This window comes from Akebia trifoliata, chromosome 9 (genome assembly GCF_017979445.1).
Source record: "Akebia trifoliata isolate Shusen 1 chromosome 9, ASM1797944v1, whole genome shotgun sequence".
NCBI classification, from domain to species: domain Eukaryota; kingdom Viridiplantae; phylum Streptophyta; class Magnoliopsida; order Ranunculales; family Lardizabalaceae; genus Akebia; species Akebia trifoliata.
Window position 1 is genome coordinate 19183734 of NC_141383.1, and position 15549 is coordinate 19199282.

Genomic DNA, 15549 nt, shown 5'->3' on the forward strand with positions numbered 1-15549 from the left:
GTTCCAACGACTTCAATTAATTAATATTAAAATAAAAAAATTTCATTTATTGGTTCTTTGACCTTATTTTATATAAAAATTCTAATTATATTTATATAAATATATATGAAGAAATAATTGTAAAATGAGGTTAAAAACTCAAATTTTAAAAATAGCTCACTTGCTTAATCTCGACCACGAATTTTTTTAGTATTATTCTTTTTTTACAATTAATTGTTTATGTTTAGAGTCGTAAAGATTTTGTACTCTTATTTGTTACGCATAAATTATGATTAATGATTAAGGTTAGTTTTGGAAGAAGAAAATCACAGCGAGGAATCAAGGATATTGAGGAATATTATTTTGTCCATATTAATAGCTTTATATCTCAAATATGTATATATGTCCCTCCACATAGAGTGGTATATTTAATTTGAATTCGTAGTTAGTTGCCCATATTTTATTTAATTGATCGATTGGGTGTTGCAAACTCTAGATCCATGCTTATTGGGTTTTGAAACCCAACAATTGATATTCTCAATTAGAGAGTGAAAGATTTTGAAAAAACCTTCGTTTGATTTTGATGTCCAAATCAAATGTTGCATTGTCCTTCTCAATCGCCCACACTAATGTTGTTGGGCCTAAACCCAATCTAAGGGACAAGGGGTTGGCCTATTTTTTATTCAAGAGTAGCCCTGGTCATTAACCCAAGACGAGTCATGGGGAAGATGCTAAGGACCTTGGTCAATAGACCATGACTGAAGCCCAATAAGTTTGTTGCACAGGATCAAAACCCGATCCATTCTACCAAATCGAACCTAGTTAGGACCTGATGCAAGATTTGATCCATGAACACTCCATTTGACCTGTTTGGATCCAATCTTGACATGATATGTCGACCCAATTAGACTATGGTCAAACAAAGTCGACTCATTGACTTGATCGATCATTTAATTGATTGGGTGGGATTAATTGATTTTGTTTTGAATTGCATTTGGGTTATGTTTATCATGCTTTGGTGAATCAACTTTTCAAGAATCCCTTTTCTTTTAAGGTTTGTTTTGTAAAATGTTCCATAATCAATTTTTCCTAGAATCCATCTGTTTATGAATCATGTATGTTAGAGATCATTTCCATGCCTCATGTTAAATATTTGCTTAATTCATGCATTTTTGCAGATATTTATGTGTAGTTAAATGACCCAAATATTATATGATTTACTTGCAAGTATCCCGAAGGCAATATGGTGCAAATGAGGAGCAATTGTGCAAAATTGGGACTCCGCTACACTCAAGGCATAAGAAAGAGAAAATCACCAAAGTAAGGATAAAATAAAGCTCCACACCACCATGGCGTGACCAATATGGGTGGTGACGCGGGTAGGAGATCATGACTGGCCCTACGCCTGCTCCTGCTCCTACTTGTTGATGATGGAAATCGCTAATCTCACACATATACCAACCTTCGAATGTGCCAACTGGGCTATAAATAGACTCCTTAGGTTGTAGTTTTTGAAAACGCCACAATTGTAAATAGATTAGGCTAATTTAAGACTAATCTTCTTCCCCAATTCCCTATGATTTTCTACAATTTTGAGAAAGAGAGAGAGAGAGAGAGAGTGTGTGTGTGTGTGTGTGTACTTGAAGTTGCAATTAATGAAGAATTGTTTGCTATATGTATTTATTCTTCTTTCCTTCAATATCTTGCAATGAAAAGTGATTAGACCCCTCCATTGAAGAGGTTTGCAGACACCACGTTTTAGTCCGAATCATGCCCAAGAGATCAAAAAAACATTTGGAAGAAGGATTTGATACAAGAGAACAACCATAAAGATCCATGGGCTTTGTCAAAAAACCCGTATCCAACTCCTAAGTCCAATCTAGTCATAAACCCAATTTCAAACCTCTCTAAACTCATTCATATTCCTAATCCAAGCCCAAATCTAAATCTTCAACCCTCAAAAGCCTATGTGCATCAAGGTGGACACATGTCACCTCCATACTATGTGAAAATCCTAAATTTTAATCAAAAAATTTGTTGGGCTTAGCCTGACGAATTTGAAAATCTAAAATTTTACTGCCTTTCGACTACGTTTTTAGTCTCTTTCTTTATCTCTCTCTCTCGATCGACCTCTCTCTTTCTCTCTGTCTCGCTTGATCAACCTCTCCATCTCTCTTCGACCAACCTCACTCTCTCTCTCGATCAACCTCTCCATCTTTCTCTTTCTCACAATTTCTTTTTCAATCAACCCCTCTATCTTTTTCTTTGTCTCCCTCAATCGATTTTATATCCCCCTCTATCTGATCGATTGATCTCTCTCTCAATTTATTTTCCTCGATAGATCTCATTTCCTACTCTATTTGATCGATCGTTCTCAATCTAGATTTAATCCTCATTCTCTCTATCTCATATCTCATATCTCGAAGTGATCTCTCGATCTTGCTACTTGTCTATGATAGCTCGAAGTGATCTCTCATCTTTCGATCACATTGGTCACAAATGCACGGTCACCTGCTGCATCACCCCATGCAACAAGCCAGGAATCATTTCGACTTCGGCTAAGTAATCTTTTCTTTATATAGATTGTATTAGAGTGTTTTAATCGATATATTTAGATTTGGATTGACGATTTAGGTTTTATAGGCTGATCCATCATTTTTTTTCCTTTTTTCATTGCATTTTCATCTTGATCGATCGCTTTGGTTGATTCTGTGAGCTCCAAAATGAAATTTTATAAATATTGAGAATGTTGTAATAGAATTCGAGCATTGTATGCATACAGGCTTTGTTTTCATGGTATAATTCATGTTGTTGATCACAACATTTGAGATAAGATTTTGGTTTTTTAAGAATGTGACTTGGCAGGAGGTTATACTGATTTGGATCGGTTGATTCGGGTTAGAAATGGCCCGATTCTTTTATATCAATGTTTAACCTCAATGGCCCAATTTTTTATTTTTTAAAGATAAAGTGCTACCTTATTTTCTTGATTTTTAGCTACCTAAAATTTTTTTTGCTTATGATTAGAAATTTTGGAGTCTTTGGTCAGTCTGGTTTTTGTGTTATGACCCATCTAAGAAATGTCACACTGATCGAAAATGTTGTGGGGGTCAATTAGTTGATGGGCATTTGTATGTTATGGTTCTAAATGGACCCCATGAAATATGTCCATACTATATAAGTTAGCTTTATTTACATGCGTGTATGTCCCTATGTAATAAGGAGATTGCAATTTAATTAGGCCATATTCTTCTGATCTTCTTTCAATGCCTTTTGATTTGTTAGATCTCCTCAAATGGGACCCTTAGAGAATAATAATTGGTGGGTTGTTACCTTTGCATATAACTTTCGATTTGATTGATTGCTTGTATCAGTTTTGATTCACCTACTACTTACAAATGGAACTAATTACAAATTTCTTATTTTAGTCTATTGTAATTTGGATAGTGATGAGAAAACAAGTCTATCAACACCTTAGACTGTGAACAGATAAAAATTGGTAACCTTGTCTACATGTTCTGAGCAGAAGCTAAATGCAAAAAATTGTAATCCATGGTACGGTTTTGCCACATTGAAAGTGGTGTTCATCTCTCCACCTTGTAGTCATGTTGTGTTCATTGATACCCATTGAAGGTGGTAGATAGAAAAGAGTAATTGCTAATGGTGTTGTGATGGCATGGCACAATGCAAGCCTAATTTTGGTGTGTTAACAGGAAAAATTGCCTAACATAATGATGGTCTCAAGACCTCAGACCACCTAATGTGAATGCTAATCTAACAACCAGCTTCAATATTATTCACAATCCACATCAATGCTTAACTTGTTCAAGGCTATACTCCTCCACTTGTTTGATTGAAGAACCTTCATTGCTTCATTTCTGAATTTTGACACATGGACCCGACAAAAGTGAGCTTTTTTCTTTTTGAAAAGTCACAAAGAAGTTCTTTTACACTTTAGAAAATATTGAAACTTGCAACAATGGAAATAACCGAGAGTATTTAGATATGAAAAATGGGAAGCCTTTATAGACTTTAAAAATTTGTAAAACTTGTAAACTTCAAACCCAAAGTGAAGTCGTGCATCGAAATCCTAATACAAGTCAAATTTGGACTAATTTCATTTTTCTCATGGATATTGAATATTGATTGGGTTTTTCTAAATTGGTTCTCCATCTATTTCAAGGTTAGCGTTCTCATCTTTCAGAAGAAAAGAATTATGTGGAACATGCTTGGGTGGTTTGAAAGAAAGGAGAAGGCAGGTTGATGGAAAGGAGCTTGGTGTTATTGAAGTCATTATTTGCAATGTGTAAACTCTTTAAAGAGTTTAGGGCAACTTCGAGGATTTGTTGTTTGGTAGGATTCAAGGAGTAGGGGGAGTCTCAATAGCAAATTTGCTTTGCTTTAATGTTTATATATGTTTTTTAATTTTTCCTATTTTGTTCTTTTCTGGATGATCCACTTCACATCCACCACCAGTCTTTCTATTAATGAGACCTCTTTGCCTATCAAAAAAAATAAAAATAAACTAATGCTAAGCATTATAGGTGGGATTTTTTCTTTTATCTAAAATGAAGAATCCAACAACACACTATAAAAAAAAAAAAAAAAAAAAAAAAAAAAAAAAATAATAATAATTGCAAAAGAGGACCTAAACCGTTTTATTTAAAAATGGCACTAAACCGTTTTACTTTTTAAAATCGTTTTATTCATATTTTAAACGACCTAATCTCCGTCTCATTCTCTTTCTCTCTTTCTCTCTCTCTCTCTCGCAAAGCCGTTCTCTCTCTCTCTCGCAAAGCCGTTCTCTCTCGATCTATTCTCTCTTTCTTGTCGACTCTCTGTGTCTTCTCTATCTCCTTCTTGAGGTTCGATGCTGAGAAGCTATCCTGAATCCATATCGAAGAAAAAATATTGAAGAAATCCAACCAGTTTGAGAGGAACAACTGTTCCTTGAGATTCAACAGTTCTTTTCTACAACAACCCGAAAGATGATAATCTGAGAAAAACTTGAGCAGAGGGAATCTGATTTTCTGGCGTTGAATTTGTACATCTAAATATAGATTGGAATAGTTGGAGGTCTCTCTCTCTCTCTCTCTTTGTGTATCTGTTCTTGTATCACACACACACACACTCACTCTCTTTCCACAACTTCCCAGATCTTGGGTTCGCGCACACTCTTTCTCTCCACAGCTACCCAAATTTAGGGTTCGTAGAGAGCAGAAGTCGAAAATGGTGGATTGAATGACGATGGATTGATTCAATCAAAGAAACCCTAGTTTTCTTCTGCACTTGGCTTCTTCTTCAGTTTTTCTGCAAAGGTAAGATTTCCTTAACAAATCTCTCTTCAGATTCAACAAAAACCTTAAAAGAAAAAAAAATTCCAAATTTCAGTAATTTAACTTTCCAAAATCATCAATTTCAGTTTTTTTTCTTATAATTTGTTGTTATTGTTGTTGTTTCATCTTCATTAGATTACTAAATGAAGAAGGAATCTCACTTCTGAATTTCAAATCAAAACTCATCGACAACAATGAATTCTATTCCTCCATTCACTATGTCCAAATCAATGAATCTCACTTCCAAAGTCTATGGGTTTATTTGTTTCTTTTGTTGTCTTTGGTACAGAGTTTTCTACTCTCTTCATAAGATGTGCTAGGTTTCTTTTGATTCTTTTTTTTTTTTCTTCTAGTTTGGTTTGCTAAGATTTGTGGTTCTGCCCTACTATGTTCAATTAGATTGTTTAGTAGGAATCATATTGAAGTTTATTGGATTTCGGGTGGTTTTTTCTATTGATTTTATATTTTAGTGTTGTTCTCAAACTGGTTGAATTACTAAGTTGCATAGTTTTGAACTATACTGACTTTTATTTTAATTTTTCTTGTGGTTCTTTTGGTTAAGATGTTTGGTACTGCTCTAATTTAGCTGGAATATTGGGTTTTTGTGGTTCTTTTTATTGTTTTGGTTTGCTAAGATTTGGAATTCTGCTATAAGTTTTTTATTTTGTTTCAATTATTATGTTGTCTACCAATATGACTACTAAATACTTCTTTGCTCTCTGCACTTGTTCCATGTTAAAAATCACAGAATTTTAGTTTCATTTTAAAGAGTTCTATAGCTTGTTAGGGTGGATGGTTGACTGATCCTAACACACTGAGGTCTCCCGTGTGAGTTCGGGGAACCCGTTATGTTCTAGCTTCTTCGATACATCAGCAATCTTGATTGGTTGAGGATATGTATACTTAAATTATATGCCAAGGGACTGGTTTTAAGGATCAAAAGAAAATGTAAAGCAGGTTTTACGATCAAAAGCTAGGGAGAGCACATTCCCAAACATTACCTAAGTCATTGACGTGGTTGCGGCTATTGAGGTGTAGTAGGGTTAATGGTAAAATGAGGCATTCAAATTAATTTTTTCTTTTCTTTTTTGATTATCAATATCTTTACATGCATGGAAATTAACGCATTTGCTGATTTCAAATGACTGTATTTGGCTTTGGTCCTTGGAAGTTATAGTTTGTTTGGTGTTCTTTTATTGCCTTTGAACAGCTGATCTAATAATTTTATACTGTCAATGCCATATATCAAAGCACATTAGTCGACTGTTTTGAGAAGCAGTAATCACAGATTATGCTTCTTTACAGTACATATGGCTAGTTGTATACAAAGATCAATATGTTCTTGAATGGCAACCTTGGACGTGTACCTCGTGTATGGAAAAGGCATGTGAGAGCTTTTCAACCATCTTGTACTGATATGAGTATTGCTCTTCTATCTGATAGTTGTCCATTAAGTAGTAATCTGCACTTGAATTTTTTTTCAATATAAGCTTTTAAGTTTCATTTTTCTCTTAAGGAATTCCATAAGAGAGTGCTGTGAAAGTGCTTTTTCTGCCATTTTGCTGAGCCTCTACAAGACTGCATTGGTACCTGTTATATCAGTCACCCTATTCCATTTTGTTTTTAGAACATGTGACCCATTGATCTGATTAGTAAGTTGTTGAATTCTTTTGATTCTTAAATAATTTTTGTAATATTTAGTATTATGAAGATTAAAGTTATTGTTGGGTTTGTGAGGAGGATACAATCGCGGTGTGGGAGAAATAATATGATTGGTAAAGAGGTGAAAGAAGATCGGTTTTTGAAGCTAAAAAGGATGAAAGTGCCTGATTTTGTCAGTTGGGCGAGCACTGGGGACTCGTACGAATGTGAGAATTGGTGTTTAAAGAATTGTTATTGCACAGCTTATTTGTTTGATAATAATATTGGGTGTATGTGGTGGAGTGGAAAGTTAATTGACATAGCGACGTTCTCCAAGGATGGGGTGGATCTTTACATCCATTTAGCACATTCAGAACTCAGTAAGTTTTTTTTTCCCACTTTATAATGCCATATCTAGCCAATAATAGGCTTCGAATGTGACTCTATTTATTGCAACTAGCATTGCTATATCCGTAAGATACAATGGGACATCCAAGAAAGTGTAAAAATTTAGTTTGTATTGTAGTGTACACTTATTACCCAAATATTGGATCATGGGCAATATTTGGTATTTTGAGTTTTGGTTATGTTTGTCTTTGTAGAAATGTGACTCGTTTGGGGTTGCAGGATAATGAAATCGAATGGGGAAATTCGGGTGATTTGGTTCGGGAGGTCTGAGAGAGAGGTATAAGGAGAAATCCAGAGCCGCAATTTCTCTGTCACTTGTTTAGGTCTGGCAAACCATGTAAATTTTGTTATATTCTGTGTTGGTGTTCTTTTAAAAAAAAAATATCTTCATGGATTTATTTGGGGTTCCATGCTTACAGTTTCTGTTGAAGTTTGTTTTTGTTTTCGTTTGTTTCTCTTCAATTAGTATTGTTACATCTGGTTTTATTGCTCTGATCTGTAATCATTAGTGTTAGAATTGTCTTCCTCTGTAGTGAAGATCTGTTGATTAAGCTGACAATTTCATCTAATATAGTGGTCACAACTCATCTATACTGATTGATTTCTTAAAACTAGATCATGCAAAAAAGTCGTAACCATTGTACCCAGAGCTATCACATCTAAATTTAGTTTCCATTGGAATCAACCCCTTGATTGGTTCTACCTTCTATTTTTTATGCATTATGAATTTTGTTTTCTTTGCGGAACTCTTAAGGCTTACAAAAAGTTACGAAGACGATGAAAAATGGGTTTGGGAGGCACCTCTCAGTCAATGCGACATTTACAATATATATGAACCTTTTGGAACTTATAATGAGCTCAAATCACCAATTTGTAGGGAGGAGAATTGGATTGGTGGGTGTTTTAGAGTTCCAATGCAGTGTAAGAGAAGTAAACTTATATCAGATGAGATGAAAGTAGATGGCTTTCTCATGTTGAAAAGGGTAAAGTTGCAGGACATTTTATGGTCATTTGAGCGAAACCTAAGTTCATGTTCGGTTTTCAGTCAAGATGCTTGTTTGATTTATGTTGCCTTATTAATTATGAAACATAACTAATGTTCATCATGGGAATTATATCTAACGTAAATATCCATCCATTTAAATTTTGTCTAATCTAAACATTTTTTTTCTAATAATTATTTTTTGTATGCAGGAGAAAAGAATTTTAAGAGATTTATCGTTTTATTCGTTCTCATTGCTGGATCAATTATCTTGGGTGCTTTAGCCTGCATTTTTTGTTGGTTGAAAACGAAACAAAGAGGTAAGTTCCTATATATTCACTATTTTTTTTTACACCCATGTAGGTAATCTTCGTACATTTTATTTTTCAATTTGTCAAAATTTCAAAGCTAAATGTAAAATTGGAAAAAAGAAAAAGATGGAGTTTGTAGATATTATTAATTCAGGTAAAAATATAGGGAAGTGTAGAGATTCTCCACAAGCAAATTTTCTCGAAGATCATGCAAGGGGAAGAAAAAGCCTAGAACTACCATTATTTGACTTCAGGACCATCGCAGAGGCTACAAACAACTTCACAAATAAGCTTGGGGAAGAAGGAGGATTTGGTCCTGTTTATAAGGTAGATCTTTAATTTATTAAATGTGTGACATTGACCAATTTGAAAATGAACATATCCTTCCATGGATTTTGTTTTTTTAGGGTAAGCTACTTGATGGACCCGAAATAGCGGTTAAAAGACCATCGAGAAACTCTGGACAAGGCATAGAAGAGTTCAAGAATGAACTTAGGTTGATATCCAAACTCTAACACAGCAATCTTGTTAGGCTCATGAGTTTCTGCATTGTAGGGGAGGAGAAGATAATACTCTACGAGTAGATGGCTCATAAGAATCTTCATACCTTTCTCTTTGGTTAGTATACCCAACTACTCGTGTTTATTTGAAAGATTTTAAATTAAATATATACAAAATGCACCAAGAGTATATCACTAACATATTGATGTTACAGTCATATGTTAATGGTATATTTCACTAATTACCTGTATAGGGATTAGAAAGTTGAGGTCCTAACTTAAGCTTAGTGATAACATATCGTAATATGGTATGCACGTTAGATCCAACCAGACGAGTATTGCTAGATTGGAGTAAACACTTTAGCATTGTTGATGGTATTGCTTGGGGGCTTCTTTATCTTCATTGTGATTCTCGACTAAGAGTGATTCATCGAGATTTAAAAACCAGCAACATTCTTTTGGATGAGGATATGAACCCCAAAATTTCAGATTTCGGCATGGCAAGGATATTTGGTGGGAAGCAAACACTAGAAAAAACTAAAAAAGTTGTTGGAACATAGTAAGTATCACTTCATGAATTAACCTGTTTATTTGGTTATAGTCCTTATCATGCAATGTCTACAAACATGAATTCAAATCCATTATTCATGGGAGTCGTGTTCTCAAAAAAAAAAAAAAAAAAAACCACAATGTTAATTCTTTCTGTTATGTAATAAGTACTTAATGCCACTATTTTTCAAGAATTTTCCATGACAGACACGACATCGTAATCATGTCTCAAATACATGATATTCAGAAAAATCTCAATTTATTGAAATATTTTCTTGTTAGTGTAGCCCTGGTCAGTTACCCAAGACGAGTGAAGGGGAAGATGCTAAGCACCTTGGTCAATAGACCATGACTGAAGCCCAATAAGTTTGTTGCACATGATCAAAACCCGATCCATTCCACCAAATTGAACCTAGTTAGGACCTGATGCAAGATTTGATCCATGAACACTCCATCTGACCTGTTTGGATCCAATCTTGACATGATATGTTGACCCAATTTGACTATGGTCAAAAGAAGTTGACTCATTGACTTGATCGTTCCTTTAGTTGATTAGGTGGGTTTGATCCATGAACACTCCATCTGACCTGTTTGGATCCAATCTTGACATGATATGTTGACCCTATTTGACTATGGTCAAACGAAGTTGACTCATTGACTTGATCGTTCCTTCATTTGATTGGGTGGGATTAATTGATTTTGTTTTGAATTTCATTTGGGTTATATTTATCATGCTTTGGTGAATCAACTTTTCAAGAATCCCTTTTCTTTTAAGGTTCATTTTGTAAAATGTTCCATAATCAAATTTTTGTAGAATCCATCTGTTTATGAATCATTTATGTCAGAGATCATTTCCATGCCTCATGTTAAATATTTTCTTAATCCATGCATTTTTGCAGATATTTATGTGTAGTTAAATGATATTATATGATTTATCTTGCAAGTGTCCCGAAGGTATAGAGTGCTAATGAGGAGCAATTGTGCAAAATTGGGACTCTACTACACTCAAGGCATAAGAAGGAGAAAATCACCAAAGTAAGGATGAAATAAAGCTCCACACCACCATGGCGTGACCAATATGGGTGGTGACGCAGGTGAGAGATCTCGACTAACCCTACGCCTGCTCCTGCTCCTACTTGTTGATGATGGAAATCGCTAATCTCACACATATACCAACCTTCAAATGTGCCAATTGGGCTATAAATAGACTGCTTAGGCTGTAGTTTTTGAAAATGCCACAATTGTAAATAGATTAGGCTAATTTAAGACTAATCTTCTTTCCCAATTCCCTATGATTTTCTACAATTTTGAGAGAGAGAGAGAGAGTGTGTAATTGAAGTTGCAATTAATGAAGAATTGTTTACTATACGTATTTATTCTTCTTTCCTTCAATATCTTGCAATGAAAAGTGATTAGATCCCTCCATTAGAGAGGTTTGCAGACACCACGTTTTAGTCCGAATCATGTCTAAGAGATCAAGAAAACATGTGGAAGAAGGATTTGATACAAGGGAACAACCGCAAGATCCATGGGCCTTGTTAAAAAGCCTGTACCCAACTCTTAGACCCATTCTAGTCATAAACCCAATCTCAAACCTCTCTAAACTCATTCATATTCCTAACCCAAGCCCAAATCCAACTTTTCAACCCTCAAAAGCCCATGTGCACCAAGGTGGACACATGTCACCACCACACTACGTGAAAATCTTAAATTTTAATCAAAAAATTTGTTGGGCCTGGCCTGATAAATTTTAAAATCTAAAATTCTACGGTCTTTCGACCACATTTTCAGTCTCTTTCTCAATCTCATCTCTCTATCTCGATTGACCTCTCTGTTTCTATCTATCTCTCTCGATCGACGTCTCCATCTATCTCTCGACCAACCTCGCTCTTTCTCTCTCTCTCTCTCTCTCTCTCTCTCTTTCTCTCTTTCGATCGACCTCTCCATCTCTCTTTCGATCGACCCCTTTATCTTTTTCTTGATCTCTCTTGATCGATCTTATAGTCCCCTCTATCTGATCGATCGATCTCTCTCTTTCTCTCGATCTGTCTCCCTTGATAGATATCATTTCCCACTCTATTTGATCGATTGTTCTCAATCTAGATCTGATCCTCGTTCTCTCTACATCTCATCTCTCATTTCTCGAAGTGATTTATCGATCTCGCTACCTGTCTCTAATAGCTCGAAGTGATCTCTCATCTCTTGATCACATTGGTCACAAAGGGCACTGTTACCTATTGCATCACCTCATGCGATAATCCAAGAATCATTGCGACTTCGGGCTAAGTACTCTCTCTAATCCTTATTTTCTATACAAAGATTGTATTAGGATTTTTTATCCGATATATTTAGATTTGGATTGACGATTTAAGTTTGATAGGCTGATCCATCGTTTTTTTTTTTCCTTTCCTTTTTTTCATTGTATTTTCATCTTGACCGATTGCTTTGATTGATTCTGTGAGTTCCAAAATGCTGAGAATATTGTAGTAGAATTCAAGTATTGTATGCATACAGGCTCTGTTTTCATGGTATAATTCATGTTATTGATGACAATATTTAAGATAAGATTTTGGTTTTCTATAAATGGGACTTGATAGGTGCTTATACCGATTTGGATCGGTTGATTCGGGTTAGAAATGGCCAGATTCTTTTATATCAATGTTTAACCTCAATGGCCTGATTTTTTATTTTTTAAAGATAAAATGCTACCCTATTTTCTTGATTTTTAGCTGCCTAAACTTTTTTGCTTATGATTAGAAGCTTTGGAGTCTTTGGTCAGTTTGATTTTTGTGTTATGACCCATCTAAGAAATGTCACACTGATTGAAAATGTTGTGTGGGTCAATTAGTTGATGGCATTTGTATGTTATGGCTCTAAATGGTCCCCATGATATATGTCCATACTATATAAGTTAGCTTTATTTACGTGCGTGTATGTGCTTATGTAATAAGGATACTGCAATTTATAGCTATTATTTTGAGTGGCATATTACTCACATCATTTTCGTTAGGTGGCTTTATTCCATAGATGAAATTGCAATCATATATTTGAATAATCATTTTTGGTGGGATGCTGACTAGTTCCCCCACCTCAGTTTTTTTTTTTTTTTTTTTAAATTTAGCCATATTCTTCTGATATTCTTTCAATGCTTTTTGATTTGTTAGATCTCCTCAAATTGGACCCTTAGAGAATAATAATTGGTGGGTGTTACCTTTGCCTATAACTTTCGATTTGATTGATTGCTTGTATCACTTTTGATTCACCAGACCTTCTACTACCTACAAATGGAACTACTTACAAATTTCTATTTTAGTCTATTATAATTTGCATATCAACACCTTAGATTGTGAATAGATAAAAATTGGCAACCTTATCTACATGTTCTGAACAGAAGTTAAATGCAAAAAAATTGTAATCCATGGTACGGTTTTGCTACATTGAAAGCGTGTTCATCTCTCCACCTTGTAGTGATATTGTGTACATTGATACCCATTGAAGGTGTTAGATAGAAAACAATAATTGCTAATGGTGTTGTTATGGCATGGCACAATGCAAGGATAATTTTGGTGTGTGTTAACAGGAAAAATTGCCTAACAGAATGATGGTCTCAAGACCTCAGACCACCTAATGTGAATGCTAATCTAACAACCAGCTTCAATATTGTTCACGATCCACATCAATGTTTAACTTGTTCGAGGCTATACTCCTCCACTTGTTTGATTGAAGAACCTCCATTGCTTCATTTCTGAATTTTGACTCATGGACCTGACAAAAGCGAGCTTTTTTCTTTTTTCTTTTTAAAGTCACAAAGAAGTTCTTTTACACTTTAGAAAAGATTGAAACTTGCAACAATGGAAACAATCGAGAGTATTTAGATATGAAAAATGGGAAGCCCTTATAGACTTTAAAAATTTGTAAACTTGTAAACCATAAAACCCAAAGTGAAGTTGTGCGTCAATATCCTAATGCAAGTCAAATCTGAACTAATTTCATTTTTCTCATGGATGTTGAATATTGATAGCGTTTTTTCAGATTGGTTCTCCATCTATTTCAAGGTTAGCGTTCTCATCCTTTAGAAGAAGAGAATCATGTGGAGCATGCTTGAGCATATGCTTGGGTGGTTTGAAAGAAAGGAGTAGGTAGGTTGATGGAAAGGCGGTTGATGTTAATGAAGTCATTATGTATAATTTGTAAACACATTTATAGAGTTTAGGACTACTTCGAGGATTTCTTGTTTGGTAGGATTCAAGGAGTAGCGGGGAGTCTCAGTAGTAAATTGGTTTTGCTTTAATGTTTATGTTTTTTTTTTTTTTTTCTTCCTATTTTATTCCTTTTTGGATGATCCACTGTAAAAGAATAGAGACAAACAAATCGACAATGGAAGAAGGAAAAGTAAGAACACTTAGATTTATGTGAAAAATCTTTCGGAAAAATCACGGGCAGAGAGAAGAAAATGCACTATGTCAAAACTGAATAATACACGTACAGGGTTCGGCCGAACAAGATATACATAAAAAAGGGAAACCCTAAAACATAATAGGTCCATACCACGGGGGGTTCCGCCCCTGCACCCCCAACGGGCTCAGTGGTGGGCTACGAGATCAGGCCTATCAGCTCGATCCCTTCGCTACCATCACAGAGCCCCAAAAATTTTCCATTATTTTATTTCACCACAAAATGTCACACCGCGAACCTTTCGAACTTAGTCAATTAGAATTCGAGTCACACACTCAACAAATTCCACCTTGACACGAATTCTAATACAAAGAATGAGGACTAACTCCCAAAAACAACATAGCAAATTCTCCACCTCTTCCACAAAGCCCCTAAGGGCTAACTCAACAACAAACACCAACCAAGTTCAAGCAATGCTCAAACTTGGCTACAGGGAGAGACTTGGTCATCATATCAACAGGATTATCATGGGTGCTAATCTTGCTTACAACTATATCTCCATAAGCAACGATATCACGCACAAAATGAAATCGCACATCAATATGCTTTGTTCTCTCATGAAACATTTGATCTTTTGTGAGATGAATGGCACTTTGACTATCACAAAAGACTGTGGACATCTTCAAATCATCACTGAGTTCACTAAGTAAACCCTTCAACCAAATCGCTTCCTTGCAAGCTTCTGTAATTTCCATATACTCTGTCTCAGTAGTGGACAAAGCAATTGTAGGCTGAAGAGTGGCTTTCCAACTGATGGCACAACCACCAACAGTGAAAATATAAACTGTAAGAGATCTTCTTTTATCATGGTCTCCAGCATAATCAGAATCAACATATCCTAAAACTCCATCTCTAGTACTTCCAAAATGCAAACAAACATCAATAGAGCCACGCAAGTATCTCAAAATCAAATTGAGCTGCTTTCCAATGTTCCTTACCAGGATTTGCCATGTATCTACTGACTACACTGACTGCATATGATAAATCTAGGCGTGAACAAACCATAGCGTACATCAATGATCCCACTGCACTAGAATATGGAATATAATCAACATCTTCATCTGATTGTGGAGATAAAGAAGATGAAAGTCTGAAATGAGCTGCTAATGGAGTATTGATAGGTTTGGCATTTAACATATTGAATTTATTAAGAACTTTCTCAATGTACCCTTTCTGACTTAGATACAATTTACGTGCCTCTATATCTCTTAGAATCTCCATACCAAGTATCTTCTTCGCTGCTCCTAAATCTTTCATCTCAAACTCTTTGCAAAGTTGTACCTTGACCTTTCTTATCTCTTTTTTCTTCTTGGTTGCTATCAACATATCATCAATGTACAAGAGTAGATATACAAATGACCCATCTTCACCCTTCTTAAAGTAAACAC

At 35.1% G+C, this 15549-nt stretch overlaps 1 protein-coding gene and 1 pseudogene across 22 annotated transcripts in view; one reads left to right on the forward strand and one right to left on the reverse strand.

Moving 5' to 3' along the window:
* Positions 1 to 15549, reverse strand: part of LOC147394510 (rust resistance kinase Lr10-like) — a 90833-nt pseudogene that overhangs the window by 43133 nt on the left and 32151 nt on the right. The gene's annotated exons all lie outside the window — the stretch shown is intronic.
* LOC147394511 (G-type lectin S-receptor-like serine/threonine-protein kinase At1g11300) lies at positions 4719 to 13999 on the forward strand. Of its 21 annotated transcripts, XR_015181535.1 has the most exons (9): positions 4722 to 5055; positions 5136 to 7183; positions 7267 to 7336; positions 7584 to 7687; positions 8559 to 8666; positions 8824 to 8984; positions 9065 to 9275; positions 10651 to 12906; positions 13739 to 13753. XR_015181535.1 is itself a non-coding variant. In XM_086454235.1 (7 exons), the coding sequence occupies exons 2-5, from the start codon at positions 7021 to 7023 to the stop codon at positions 9225 to 9227; spliced, it is 612 nt and encodes a 203-aa protein (XP_086310361.1). In that variant the 5' UTR covers positions 4726 to 5055; positions 5136 to 7020; the 3' UTR covers positions 9228 to 9275; positions 9647 to 9716; positions 10651 to 11074. The 21 variants fall into 21 exon arrangements, 13 of the variants coding, with proteins under 13 accessions (XP_086310361.1, XP_086310362.1, XP_086310363.1 ...); XR_015181536.1 differs by having other exon boundaries at positions 4721 to 5055; positions 5136 to 7336; positions 7584 to 7641; positions 8812 to 8984; XR_015181538.1 differs by lacking the exon at positions 7584 to 7687 and having other exon boundaries at positions 4721 to 5055.

Coding starts and splice junctions, on each gene's coding strand:
- LOC147394511 (XM_086454228.1), top strand. CDS start 7,021: ATGAAGATTAAAGTTATTGTTGGGTTTGTGAGGAGGATACAATCGCGG. Junction 8,667..8,811: donor GTTGAAAACGAAACAAAGAG/GTAAGTTCCTAT, acceptor TTATTAATTCAG/GTAAAAATATAGGGAAGTGT. Junction 8,985..9,064: donor GATTTGGTCCTGTTTATAAG/GTAGATCTTTAA, acceptor TTGTTTTTTTAG/GGTAAGCTACTTGATGGACC.